Source organism: Silurus meridionalis, chromosome 7 (assembly GCF_014805685.1).
Source record: "Silurus meridionalis isolate SWU-2019-XX chromosome 7, ASM1480568v1, whole genome shotgun sequence".
Lineage (NCBI taxonomy): Eukaryota > Metazoa > Chordata > Actinopteri > Siluriformes > Siluridae > Silurus > Silurus meridionalis.
Window position 1 is genome coordinate 488,155 of NC_060890.1, and position 14,993 is coordinate 503,147.

Below are 14,993 nucleotides of genomic sequence, written 5' to 3' on the forward strand. Positions count from 1 at the left end.
GTCTGATCGTCACCAACGCTCATGTCGTGGCCAATAAGCACAGAGTGAAAGTGGAGCTGAAGTCTGGAGCCACGTACGACGCAAAAATCAAAGACGTGGACGAGAAAGCTGACATCGCCCTCATCCAGATCGACACGCCTGTGAGTTCTCGCGATCACGCCCACTCGATCCTCCTCCGTCTCAGCAAACATCTGCCGTGTCCTCCGTCATATGTTGCTTCGCTTTGTATACGTGATGCGAGATGGTCTGAGCATTTCCACAAAGTTCATGATGTGCTGGAACTGTGTGGGCGGAGTTACCTCACAGCTTCCCGTCCAATCCCACAGCTTTTTTTAATGTCATTAGCTCTTTGATGTCGAGCAACGTCACGTATCCATAAGATTAAGAGTGGTGCGAGCCGTTACTATAGAAACGAGAACGTACCTGCACGCGCACCTGCACTAATTAGAGAAAATATACCGACCAATCAGAATCCAGAATCCAGCAGCGTGGTGATGTCACATGTAAGAGTTTATTTATGGCTAGAAAATATGCTCTCACACACACACACACACACACACACGTTTGATCTGTTTTCAGATTTGAGGATGTTGGAATGCTTTGCTCACGTGCATAAACACTGCGAGATGTCTGATATAAAATCTGATCTCTCGGCGCCTGAATATTTTTCTTCCATCTATTTTTATAAAAAAGCCTCATGACCTCAGTGTCTGAAAAATACACAGGATGTGTACAGTTCCTATAAACACCTCCTTTTTCTTCAATAATAATCCTTTTTTTTTTTTTTACATCTGCTTCATCTCTTAAACGTCTCAGAAGAGTCTCATTAGTGTCTCATAACGATCTCTAATAATCTAAAAAGTCTGGAAAATGCCCCTGAAATATCTCTCGACGCACCTCTACTTTCTCCTAAAAATTTTCTCTTTCACACCATCTCTCAAACATCTCATAATAGTCTCCTCTGCATCTCATTATAGTCTCAAAATCTTATCAAAAGCCTCCAAAATATCTCTTCATGCAACTTCTCTTTCTTCAAAAAGGTTTTTTTGTTTGTTTTTCCACATCATCTCTTAAACCATCTCAAAATAGTCTCCTCAATGTCTCATAATTGTCTCAAATCTGATAACAAGTTCTCCATAATTTTCCCAAAATCTCTCTTCAACATCTTTCATAATCGTCTCCTCTGTGTCTCCTCGGTGTCTCCTGATTGCCAGCCCTTGAGTAAGAGTTGTGTAACTCTGCCCTGGTAAACCCCTGAGCCGTGTTTTTGTGCTTACTCACGGTCATTTTCGAGTCGTCTTTATCGATGATCTCGTTGTTCTGGTGCTGGAACGGTTTCTGAAACCACACCAACGTGGCTCACTGAAATGTATCCAAACTCAACGAAAAGCATCCAGTGAATTACTCACACTGGGGTTATTGATGAGTTCTTATTAAAAAATCTGTCTGATGCACAGATCAGCAGATCTTCTCCATCTGGCTGGAGGCTGAACTTCACTTCGGCCATGAAGGAGTGATGAATGAGTCACGTGGTCGAGATCCACAGATCCGAATCTGCTGCCTTTATTTCATTCAAGTGTATCATCATGGTACGGTATCTTCAGAAGCTCCGCTCTCGGAGCCTGTTCCTCAACCCCGAACTACAAGAGCAGGACTTCACAAACGTATCTCTGAAAAGCAGAGCGATGGAGAGCATGCTGAAACACGATGGGTCTGAGATCCGTCTGTTTTTTGTCCCAGCGAGTCTCAGCAGGCCTTCGCTCAACCTCAGATCAGATATGCAGTGGAGTTTCCATCCAGATGTTATTATGCCAACTTTTAGATTTGCTTGTAAGGAGAGATGGAGGAACTGCTGCAGACCTGCCAACCTTCACACATTTCCTGGATCGGAGTTTAGGAGCTTTCACTTAAACGTCCACCGAAAGACTCTGCTTTATGTAATACGATAATCCAGGTGTTGGAGGTAACATCTGGTGCTGTTTTTCGTTTTCTTCTCTATTTTGTCAAATTCATATTTTTCACCGTCCGAGCCGAAATCCATGCAATCATCTTCTAAATTTCATCTGCTCATTTAATATATTATTGTCTTATAGCTTTTCTCTCGGTTCTGCTGCTTCCACCAGTATGTTCATGTTCAGGTTTCTGTCCAATCAGATTTCGTGTTGTCAGCGTCAGAAATCTGACCAGGTGCCTGTAGCTTTAAATACAGAGAGTAAACCGGCTGCTGTAACCAATCAGATTTGGCGACTCCAAGTTCCTCTAGCAGGCGTCCAATAACATCGTCATTTAAATCTCATAAATATTCATGTGGATTTAATGCTGTTTTTTATTCCACGACGACTGCCAGAGGAGAAGATACTGATTTGGTTGCAGAAACACTTACATGACGTACTTTTTTAAGAATCGTCATACCTCACTAAAGGCTGAGAAGTTCATAAACCACACAAACAACCTCCATGGAGCGGATCACAATCCACTATTCACACCTGAACCTCCATCCAACCAAAACCCTCATAGTTCTGATTATAAAGGATGCCAGTGGAAGTCAGAAACAACTGAAAGCACGTGTTAAATCGAACTGTTTGTCAGAAGATTAATATTCAGTGTCTCAGCGATTCTGCCACAACATGAATGAATTCCAGCAGCTCTGACTCACTGCGTGCACAAGGAGGATTCTCCAATGCTTAATCATATCCCTGACTGAAATGATCAGAAGATCAGAGGATGAGTAAAACGCTCATGTTCGCCATCTGCATGAAGTTCAGAATCTGGGTGATGAGTGAGACCATCACAGCCTTAGGGTTCGGTTCTGGGCCAATTTTTACTTTTGTGTGCATGTGAGTTTCACATGATCTTCCACTTTCCCTCTAGATGAGATCTGAATAGAAGATGCATAGTTTAGTGGGTTTTTAGAGGTTTTTTGTTGTATTTTTACATTTTCACTTCACTTCCACTGGAAGCACTTGACACCGAGTGGATCAGGAAATCTAAATTACCCCGTCGGTGTGGTGAAAGACGTCCTTTATTTCTGACTTGTTCACGTTCCAGAACCTCAGCGACTCCCACCAGAATCAGATTTTTTTTTTTCTTTGTAGAAGATCAGTGTGACAGTCTGTTGTTGTCCAGAACAAAAGCCCAGTCATCTCTAACAAACACTCTTTATCTGGAATCATCCTGAACCTCGGTGGTCACGTGTGGCCTCTGAATGGAGAGGAACAGTTCAGACCTCCATTCAAATGCTCAGAATCTCCAGCTTTCCCTTCTTCTCCATGTGCAGTCACACGACAGACATCCTATTCAGGAGTTACCAGGTGTGTGTGTGTGTGTGTGTGTGTGTGTGTGCGTGTGGGGTATAAAATGCCAACAACGTCCTTCTTGAGTCCACAATAAAAAGATCTTCACTTGACTGTTTCCAGAGCATTATAGTGTGTTTGTGTTTGTGTTTTAGTGTGTGGAAGTTTTGATCCTGAGACAGGTGTGTGTGTGTGTGTGTGTGTGTGTGTGTGTGTGTGTGTTTGTGTGTGTGTTTGTGTGTGTGTGGCGGTTCCTTAGTGAGTCAGACACGTGGTTTATAAGTCGGTGTGATGCGAGACAAGACACCGAGCCTGTTTATTCCTGTGAGAGAGAGAGAGAGAGAGAGAGAGAGAGAGGAGGGAGGGAGAGAACTGGAGAAGGTAAATATTCAAGTCAACACTGAACCCGAGCTCTTGTTCTTGGAGGAATGTTTTGGTGATGAATGGTGAGAAGTAAACGCACCTCCGAGGCATCACACCTGCGCTTCTTCTTTATTCATTAGCTGATTATTAGTGCCAAAGAGAAGAAGAATCTTGAGGTTTCGGGGTTTGGCAGGAGTTTAGTCATCACACAGTCAGAGTTTGAGGAGTCTGTGGGTAAATCTGCTCATTCCTTCATGTTCCTTCACTGTGAGGCATCGTCAAAAACTTCCTCACGGGATAAAAACCCCAACAGGAACTCTCCTCCTACTCGTGTTTATAGAGGAAGTGTTTGGATCTTTCGTTTGCGTGACCGTCGCAGCCTCGGATTATTCTGAACAGTTCCAGCTTTTCTGTAACTTTTCAGAAGGTTTCAACCCGATTTAGTGGGTTTTTTGCTTGGGAAAGGACGTGGCTTTTTCACTTTTCCCAAAAGATCATCTGCGATTCATTTAAATTTCACTCCAGCCACGTGTCCGTGGTTCCTCGTTGCTGGAGAGGAACTTCTGTAGATGAAGATATAGCATAAATCTTATGATCTTGCATGGATCAATGGAGATCTGGAAGCTGTATTGGACAGGATAAATGAGGGTTTTTATCCCAGGTGGAATCCAGAGGAACTTGTGTTTGCGGGTTCATATCATGAGGAGCAACATGTCATGACATGTTTATTTGAAATTAATTGGCAGCATCACAGCTTTTCTTAGTCTTCAAACACCTTCTCCAACTCCACCACGAAGTCCCCAATCTCCATCAGAAATCATCTATTTATCTCTAAACATCACATTCCACATTTCGTCCCAATTCGCTCCTCTAATTCCCTCCACTCTTCTGCGCAGATGTTCCACTGGATTTTTGTGGATTTTTATTCAGACACAAGTGTGTTAGTAGCGTCAGGTACTGATGGAGGTGAGAAGGTGAGGATGTTCCTGAGGTGCAGTCAGCGTTCACATTCAGCCCAAAGGTGTTTAATAGGGTTTATAGCAGGAGATCTTCCACTGCCCCATGGAAAGCAGATCTTCACGAAGCTGGAACAGGTTTGATTCTCGTAGTTCAAGTGAATTGCGTGCTTTCAGATTTGAGATAACAGGAAACAGGAAAGAACCAGATCTGGCTGGGAAAATCAAAAGATTGCAAGGTGACAGTGGAATGTTAAAAGTGACCCTCATATTTGAAGAACAGAACCAGGATTAGAGCTTCAGGATGTTCAGGATGTTCAGGATGTTCAGGCTTGCCAGAAATGAAACCAACCCAATTGGTTTAGACAGAATCGAGCCGAACCCGAATCCCGGTCTTCACGCTATATTCCAGCCCTGTACATGCTCTCTGACTCGGCGTTCCAGATCTGACCCTGATCAGTCATTTCCATCCCATAGTCTTCTCAAATTTGACTTGTTAATTTATTTACACGTTCTCACGTACCGTCAACGTCTTCCTTTCTCTTTTCTCTTTCTCTTTTCTCTTTGTCTTTTCTCTTTCTCTTTTCTCTTTCTCTTTTCTCTTTCTATTTTCTCTTTGTAAACACGGATCAGAATATCCTCGTCCTTGCGTTCTATCATTTGCATCGACTCGCTGTAGTTTATTTTGTCCCGTCTTCTTCACGCCACCTTCATGGAAATCATGCTGAGGAAACCTCCAGAGCGTCATAGCTGTAGCACAGGAGCACACAAGATAGAAATGGTTTCATCTACACGCTGTGCGCTGTAGACTTCAAGCGTCTAAATAGAAGAAATAAACGCAAGATTGAAGAAGAAACGGAGTAGAAACCAGTCGAATGATTTGCCAGTGCAGATGATTTGCTTGGGAACATGTTCATTCCTTGGTGGTTGATGTTCAACACCACCATGACTTTTAACTCTCAAGCTTCTCTACACACCCGCCATAACTTTCTCCAGAATACCTCAAAGGTCTGGATTAAATGCCTTCTAAAAACACAGGTTGTGATCTCAGGAGAACTTCAAAGATGACCATCTGCTCCATTGTGATGATTTGACAGTTGTGTGGTCCCAGTAAACAGTGTTTCATCCCTGTCACAACAAACTACTCTTCTGGCTTTTCTGAGGTCATCAGTGGAATGAGAAACAGTATTGGAGTAAACATGGTGGATCAGCTTCAGTGAGTCACATCCTCAAGTTCAAGGTCCAGGAGACCAAGTGGTTCACAGCATCAGACTGGAAATCAGGAAATGTTCATGCCAGAAATCAGCTGTTTTGAGTCACAATGCTCGAGGGTTTGGTCTCTTAAGAAAGGATTACGAGAGGAACTCGTAATCATATCTTCTGTTTTATTAATATATAATACATATGAATCTCCTCAGTGAACTTTTTTTTGCTTGTTTTTTGAAGTGTTTGGAGATCAGAAACCTCCAATAGATCAGCCACAGTTCTATATGAATCCATGATCGTGTTTAGCTGCACTGAAGTAACAGTTCAGCTTCTCCGTCTGTTTGTTTCTCAGCAACTCTGAGTAACTTCGACTCGGCGACGATGGTAGAGGATCGAGATCATAGGAAATTCGCGTGGTTCTTTGAGAATTCCTAACATCAGCATTGTCTTGATGCGGCCGTTCCATCATGGACGGCGAGTTGGAACGAAGACCAAACATAAAATTCCGCGTAATAAAACGGCAAGAACTTCGCTGGAAGACGACGAGAGATCGGGAAGACCTTCGGCGAGCTCAAAACCAGAACATTTAGAAACCTTTCAGCAACTCGTGCATAACGATTGTCGGAGAACAACCGCACCATCTCCCTTCCGCACACACCATAATCACCAGGTTCGGCTCCTCTGGACTTCGCCTTCTTCCCGAAGATGAAGATGCAGCGCCGCAGAAGGTGCTTGAGACGCTTCGAACAGAAGACTTCCAGTCTTTTACAGTGTACACCTTCATACACACAATGCGCCAATTATTTCTAAAAACACGTGACTTTTTCAAACATTGTGCATGTATAAAGAACTGACGTTATTTTTATCAAACTCTTGGCCATAACTGAGACAATATTTAGCAACACCAGAGCTAAGGCCCAGGACTGAGATGAATCCAAGTAGAAATGCCAGTAAGTTCAAGTCACTACTAAATAAACATCTCCAAGTCCAACCAGAATCCAGAAAGACCACAGGATATCGTGAGAACTTCAGCAGTACAAGAGACGAAAGCTACTGCAGCATGTTCCTTCTCTCTCTCTCTCTCTCTCTCTCTAATGCATGTCTAGTGGTTTTTATTGGCACAGTGCCCCAAATCGTCGCTGCTGAAGCCGAATAAAAACACACAATCCACCGTGCGATCGCAGGAACATCACAAGAACATGGTTGTAACAGGAAACAACAAAGCTTCTCTGTTTTTCACACCTAAACAAGCTGGTTTTATTTTGTGGATAGCGTCGAAGCCAAAAAAAAAAAAAGTGTCTAGCCAGTGTGACACATTTCCTCTACAGGCATGATGACTAGGTTCCTGCCAAGTTCCTGCAGGGCACCACAGTCCAGCGTTCTCCAAAAAAACATAAAAACATGGTGTTGGCATGAAGAAGCTGCTTCAAGTTTACTGGAAGCTTCCAGAACAGGCAGATTTGATTTCCGACCAGTTTTTAGATGCGTTTAAAAATATTTCCGTTAGTGAACTCACAAATCTGATGTAGGTTCCATTCCATTATCTGGTCATTTAAGAAATTCAGTCCCCTGTGCTTTGGGGCTTTGCATGAAGAAGCTCAGATAAGATGCAGCTGTTTGTCACTAAAAAGAACACATCAAACTCCAGATCTTGTGCGTTCACATCAAACCTTTTCTTCTTTCGGAGAACAAAAAAAAAGTTCAAGGTCAAGGTTAGCCTTCAAGGTTACCACTTGCTGAGATTTGACTAAAAACAAATGGCGAGGTGGCAGGAATAATTTTTCTTTGCAGGGTCGATCGGCTCACGTGTGATTGGAAGAAGAGTCCAGCAATCCACGAACCTTGAATTAGAAATCCCCCAAATTGCGAGGTGGATCAGGTTCCTCACGAGGAATGAAGTCAAGCTGTGGAGCTGTACAAGGTCAAGTTCTGCTGGTTGGAAGTCCTAATGCAGCCACAGGACCTACTGGACAGATTACGAGATGGTTTCAAAAAGTTTGGACACTCGCTCTGTTTACAAGAAAGTACTTTATCTACGTTTCCTCACGTTCTGATCTCTGGTGGTCTTCCGGCGATGTTCTCCCGCTCTTGAAGCTGCTGAAAACACCTCGACCATCGCAGATTTGTCCAGATTTTCACTTTGCTCTTTGTTCTAACTCGCTGTCCGTGATCAAATCAGACATCTGACTGGGGTTAAGAACAGCACCAGTTACACCATTAGTTTTAAAACCTTTTAATATATATTACATTTAACTTGGGAACATCTGGGATTCTCCAAGCTGGAATCCCTCATCCACATGGCCCTCAAGAGGAAAACCAATCAAATCAAATTAAAGGTTTAAAGATACAGGGGTTCCTGGATTTTCAGTAAAGGGATTGGATCCAAAGGTCACAAGTTCTTGGTCCTGGGCTGGGCCCCATAACCCCATATCAGCTCAGTTGTATGAATGAGTTGCTCTGGATAAGGAGCTCTGCCAAATTTTATGAATGTAAATGTATCAGATGTTTGATAAAGTGTTTCTGCTGAACAATGTAGAAGATCAGAACCCTTAATAAAGTAAATTCACATCCTTGATGCTGCACACACTTTTATTTTCATCGATTGTCCTGTTCCTTCAGACTGGTGTACGTTTCTGCTCAGTTGACAGTCAGTCATCCGACACCAGCAGCAGCTCAGCATGTCCTTGAATTCGATCTCCAGCAAAAATGTGAAAATGCGCAGTCATTGCCATCACGCTGGCAAGCGAACAGATGTGGCTTCAAATGCAGCATCTGGATGATTCATTGGAAATGGCATGTCATTTAGTGCTACTTTTAGAAATATTCCATATTCGGTGTTGGAACGTGGTCTTGTGAAGGAACAAAGGAACGAGATTGTAGGTTGCTGAGGGTAGAAGATTCGGAGTTTTACTGAGAGACGGAATAAAACTCACTTTGATTTGAATCTGTTTTGTCAATTGTAGTATTCAATTAGAATCTCAACTCGCATTGAAGTGAGAAGTGTTGACCTTGAGAAGCTGCACACTCAACACTGCCTCTGGAGTTACACAACAGGGAAAGAACATCTGGATTTATTTGTGTTAGAAGTCAGAAGGCACTTGAGTAAATCGATGATTTGGTCGGAACAAAAGAAAGAAAAGTTTTTGGATCGTATTTTTCAGTTGAATTGCGTTGTGTTGACTCGGATGGAAATCGTATCGCATCAGTAGCTGCTTCGTAGGTATCTGTAATGTAGCGTATTGTTGGTTATGCGTCGAGATTCGACTGATCAGACGACTGGAGCTGGTGTACAGGTGTTCCTAATAAAGTGGCTACAGTGACCATGGCGTCACCTGCAGACTTAACCAGCTTTTTTTTTATGAATGAATAAGTCCAGGTCTTATTTCTGTCCTGCAGACGAAGCTTCCCGTGCTCCTGCTCGGCAGCTCGGCTGATCTGAGGCCCGGCGAGTTTGTGGTCGCCATTGGAAGCCCCTTCTCCCTCCAGAACACTGTGACGACGGGCATCGTCAGCACCACCCAGCGTGGCGGTAAGGAGCTTGGCCTCCGCAACTCGGACATGGACTACATCCAGACCGACGCCATCATCAACGTGAGCTCGTGTTTTACTTTTCAAAAACTACATCCATCCAGTTTCAAATCCTTGGTCATTCACTGCCATTAAAATTGGTTTGTAACCACAAAATATTTCTGGACGGAGGTGGGGCTCTTCATTCACTCATCTACTGTGGTACAAAGCCTTCAAAGAAATTTCAAACAAACATGTATATTTTGCTTAACCGCTAATTAAGAACTCGAACATAATCCAATCCTGATGCCAGACTTCCTCAAATAATAGACATCGCTCTTTATATGATGCATTTCCACCTTTTCCCACCATTTTTAGACGATTCCAACATTTCTTTTTATTATTATCTAAAAGTTTCTGAGTCACGGTTTCTTTCTCAGACTTAACAACCTCCAACCATCATACGTTTTCCAGTCCATGTCCTGTAAAAACCTCTGTTTGAGTTTTATATAGTTTTATAATTGGACAGTGAAGTAAAAATGCAGTTTATATGCACCAATTTACAGGGTTTTTATTGTATATATTTATATTTTCTGAGCTAAACTCCGTTTCTTTTCACCAGTATGGGAATTCAGGAGGACCACTGGTGAATCTGGTAAGACGCCATTTTATTCCATGATTTCCATGTCTGTGTTTATAATCAGAGCCGTTTTTAGCCTTTTTGGCACAAAAGTACAGTACATGTTCTCTGAAGGTGCCTAGTGATATGAAAATGATAACCTCTGCCATAAAACTGTATTTCCATGGAACCTTCTTGCCTTGTTGTTCGGAGAAGATAAAAAAACACTGCTTGTGTATTCAGGGTCTTGTATTGATTGGTGTTTCCTGGACTGACAGGTCAAATTTGCGTTTCGTTATGACCGGTCGAACCCCATGACACGGGAAGGATGGTTTACTGGTTAAAGCGTTGGGTTGCTGCTTAAAAACCTGGTGCTGCCAAACGACAACTGTTTCTTCATCCCCGCGTCCTTGATGGAAGTCCTGTGTCATTTTGGACACAAGCAGTAAATGACTAATATAAATGTTCTGGCGCGAGTGCAATTCGCTCGGGACATCTGGTGTTCCACTCATTACCAAAGGCAGCAGTGGAAACCGAGATCTTGCTAGAGAACTCGGGGCCCGAACACGTAAAGTCTCGTCTCAGAGCCGAATATTTCCGTAAATCCAGTTATTTTTAGCAAAATATTCTGAGAACAAACAGTCACCAAATCGCATGGAAATTCACATGCAGCGCAAACATTTAAATATCAGTAAAAACAGAATTATACCTTTATAGACGTAAAGATGGAAGGTACAATTTAAATGAGTCACGGGGGTTCGATTTATTCATGTTAAAATTATTTATTAAAAGATTCTGTTCTTTTCACAGTTTTATTTACAGAATTATCAGAGTGTAATCAACTAACATGGAGAAATCCAGTAAATGTGTGTGAAATCAGACATTGAGCACCCCCATATAACCAAAATGGTATGATCCTCATATCGAAGCATGGATTCTAACATGTACAAGGCAGGAAGAATGAAAAAAGCTGAGTGACAAAAACAGAATCATATTTATCACTCGTTTGGAAGATCCACGCAAGATGGTCACGTTTCAACACTTTTCACATTTACTAACTCTGAAAGATTGTTGTTGTTGTTGTTGTTGTTGTGTTTTTGATTACGACTGCGTGTGTAGGATGGAGAGGTCATCGGGATTAACACTCTGAAGGTGACCGCCGGAATCTCCTTCGCCATTCCCTCAGACAAGATCCGCCAGTTCCTTACCGAATCTCACGATCGACAAGCCAAAGGTGAGAGACAGACGAGGACCAGATCTGAAAGCTCAGTGGAGAATCACGCATCAGTCGTGTCATGAGATCTGATCAATACATTTGTAACACCTCCATGTTTTACAGGAAAAAACACCACAAAGAAGAAGTATATCGGTGTGAGGATGATGAGCCTCACCCCGACGTGAGTAGAACTTTGTCCTGCTTTAAACTTCCCCGAACAGCACACGGGTGGTTCTGCTTCTTAAAACACGCTTCTCCTGATTCTCTTGTAGTCTTGCTAAGGAGCTGAAACAAAGGACGTCTGATTTCCCGGACGTCACCTCTGGAGCCTATGTCATCGAGGTCATTCCGAAAACTCCAGCAGAAGCGTGAGGAGCATTTCAATACACACGTTATTTTATTTGATTGGTTTATACGTGGATAGATTCCTTCCACTCTTCTTTTTCTTTCTAATCCATACACGTTTACCAGAGTTTTGTAAATTTTTGCAGTAAACGGGAATTAAATGCATGCCGTCGTGAGGAGGGAAGTGTAGAAACATCTGACCAGGCGTAGAATATTTCCAGAGGAATCGTCTGTTTGGATTTATCGCTTTATTGTGACACAACCTAATTTGCATAGCGTAAAAAAAAGGCATTTATATTTGCATTGTGGTGACGTCCTTCTCCAGAGAGACTTACATTTATCTCATTTATACAACTGAGCAGCCATGGGGTTAAGGACCTTGGACAGCGGCCCAGGAGTGGCAGCTTGGGGTGAAGGGCGTGAGTTCAAATCCAAAGTCCAGTGGCGTAACCAGTATGATCCCACACTTGAGGAAAATGTGGTCCGAAGTTGCAAGTGTTTGGGTTTAGCCGGACCTCAGCCCAGGAAAAGCTCATCAGCAGAAATAAAAGTGGTAAAAGCGGAGCATTGAGGCGTGTTGAGTCTCACCATTTAGCACAGGTTTGGCTCGTCTTCATGATGAAGTCATACACCATGTGGTGATGACACACTGGAACTGAAACGCCAGGGTGTGTGTGTGTGTGTGTGTGTGTGTGTGTTAGCGTTAGCCTAAATGCCACTTCCCGTTTTAAAACTGAAGTTACCGCAAACTGAGGTAATCCGTCTCCCTATGTGGTTACGGACATGAAATGCTTCGACGCCCTGAAAAACCCCCACACATTTGATGTTCTGGAGAAAAGAAGGAAAGTGAGGGAGGAGGACGACGGAGGTTAGGCGTGCGATTGAGCTGCTGTTGTTTACTACTAAAATGTAGAAAGTTTGTTGGGTAAAGAAAGAAAGGAAGAGACAGACACGAGACAGACAAGTTTTTCCCTCGTCTACCCCTGTTAGAGATTATCCGTCTCCATATCACTCTTTTCTCTTTCAACCCAAGCAGCTGCATGTCTTCCCCTGGTGTATATCATTCTAGTGAAACTGCTGTAGGAACCTCGCTAACATATTTATTGGTGATGTCGTAGCGGAGGTCTGCAGGAAAACGACATCATCATCAGCATTAACGGCGAGCGGATCACGTCAGCGAGCGACGTCAGCACCGCCATCAAGAAGGACGCATCGCTCCGCACGGTGGTCCGGCGAGGGAACGAGGACGTCATCCTTACCGTCGTGCCTGAGGAGATCGACCCTTGACCTCTCACGTCACGTCACGTCACGTCACGACTCCCCGCTCTTTCTGAGGTGGTTCTCAGCTATAAAACGAAAGAACACAGACATTTCATGGAGCGTGTATCTGGAGCAATGCTCATTTTTATGCCTAGTTTTTCTTTTTAATACCATTTGTATAAATATCGATGAGATCAATGCGCTGAATCTCCTGTGTCTCGCTTCAGAAGGTGAAACCTGCAGTCTGCTGTTATGCCGTTGTGATTACAGAGCGAAACAGTGTGTGTGTGTGTGTGTGTGTGTGTGTGTGTGTGTGTGTGTGTGTGTGTGTGTGTGTGTGTGTGTGTGTACGGTGAGGAACTCGGGGATGTGGAGGATTTCTGTCTGCTCATTTCATTTGTGTTTGTACTCGTGTATGTACATATAACTTTTCCCATCAGAGATACAACACACACACACACACACACACACACACACACACACAGTAAAGCTGCTTCCTTCCTAAATATTTTACGTTTTTTTAATGAATTAACCCCTGAAACTCCCCGAGCTGTTTTGCTGGAGCTCTGTTTATCTCCATGTTACTGTTCTGATTCCATTCTCATGTTCATTCTGGTTTAATAAACAGAATCACTGAGCTTTATCAGGTTGTTAATGTGTGTATGAACTTGTGCAGGACCTCCATCTCGATCTCCAACAGGAAATATTTACTAATAAAACACTCCTACTCAGACTTTCTTCTGGTTTATGTTCTCACGCTACAGCACGGGTCTTCATGTCCTCTTGATCGTCATCGTTTCACTCAGATTCAGTAGAAATGCTGCAGATCGCGTTCTAGTGTTCCTGCCACGACGCTGGTTCTACCCCAGGGTGTGTGTGTGTGTGTGTGTGTGTGTGTGTGTGTGTGTGTACTGTATGTTCCTTATACCATAAAATGTATTAAAACTAAGAAAGGAGCTGCAGAGGTTCTCCAGAAACTCCATACCGGCAGTGAAGCACGGTGATGAGAACATCATGATACGAGTGGTTTCACTTCAAACACACACACACATTATTATTATTATTATGGGATGTTATGTGTAAAAAAAATCTTATTTCTAGAGAATTTCCTTTTTCCCCCAATAAAAAAAACTTTAAAAATGAGTGAAATTTTAAATGAAGATATACATGGAGTCAGGAAATCTGTGTGTGTGTGTGTGTGTGTGTGTGTGTGTGTGTGTGTAATTGCGAGAGAGAAAGCCTGGTTCTTCTTCTTGCTTTGTCCAACCCACTCACTGAAGACACAGTGACCCTGAACTGCACCCAACATCTGGATTTCTCCAGCTGCCTCAACACCGAATTCTCTGAAAACTCAATATCTATCCATCCCGATTTCTCTCTCTCTCTCTCTATCCCTCTCTCTCTGTAGTGTTTATAGTCAGTGGAGGAGTCTTGAGTGGTTTTTAGGTGAGATTTCAGTCTCATTAGTGATCAGAACATTTCACTGTTTGGGTTTAGCAGCTGCAGATGTTTATTATATTTTTATTGCTGATGTTCAGCTCAGATTTAGGTTTTTAGCCATGCTGCAAAAAAAAGAGCAGAAGGAGGGGAACGAGAAAATACGCCGACTTTGACTCCTTTTCTTCTACAGAAGTTTGACCTTGAAGTTTGACCTTGACCTATGACTTTGTAAAAGTAATAAATGTACACTTTGGGGTTTTTCCTCGTGTGTATCCTGTAATAAAAGTGTGTGTGTGTGTGTGTGTGTGTGTGTGTGTGTGTGTGTGCTTAAATGAGGGGAAAATAAAACTCTTCAGCTGCAGATCTCCACCCTTTACCATTACACACACACACGACTTTGCTTTGACCTTGAAGCTCATACAGAATGAAAATAACTCGCTGTTCAACCCAAATCTTTTCAACAAACCACTTATTGCCAAGCCCCGCCCACTGCTTTGTTCCATCACACGACCAATCAATCAGAGAGGCTGCAGAGAAGCTACAAACTCGGATTGTCTGCCCTCTTCCTCATACAGTGGCACTGCTTTTAAACATCAGATGGTGAACATCATTTGAAGGACATTTGAAGGAGATGGTTTCAGAGCAGAACGATGATGGAGCAAAGTTGAGTCAGGAGAAGGTGATTGAACCATCCCAGGTCTCGCTGTTCGCTTGGAGCAGAGCCTCATTACGTGTTTGTTCAGCTGCTGAGTCTTGGCTCTTCCCCAGTTCCTCTAAGTGAAGTGGGG

General features: G+C 43.0%; 1 protein-coding gene across 1 annotated transcript in view; it reads left to right on the top strand.

The window, feature by feature from the left end:
• htra1b (HtrA serine peptidase 1b) overlaps positions 1–13,408 on the top strand; it is an 18,652-nt gene extending 5,244 nt beyond the window's left edge. The window contains 7 exon segments of the mRNA XM_046853354.1: positions 1–140; positions 9,215–9,409; positions 9,948–9,980; positions 11,064–11,178; positions 11,284–11,341; positions 11,433–11,528; positions 12,624–13,408. The exon segment at positions 1–140 is cut by the window's left edge and continues 65 nt beyond it. Coding sequence (XP_046709310.1) covers positions 1–140; positions 9,215–9,409; positions 9,948–9,980; positions 11,064–11,178; positions 11,284–11,341; positions 11,433–11,528; positions 12,624–12,792 — 806 coding nt within the window. The 3' untranslated portion in view covers positions 12,793–13,408.
• The last annotated feature ends 1,585 nt before the right edge of the window (positions 13,409–14,993 follow it).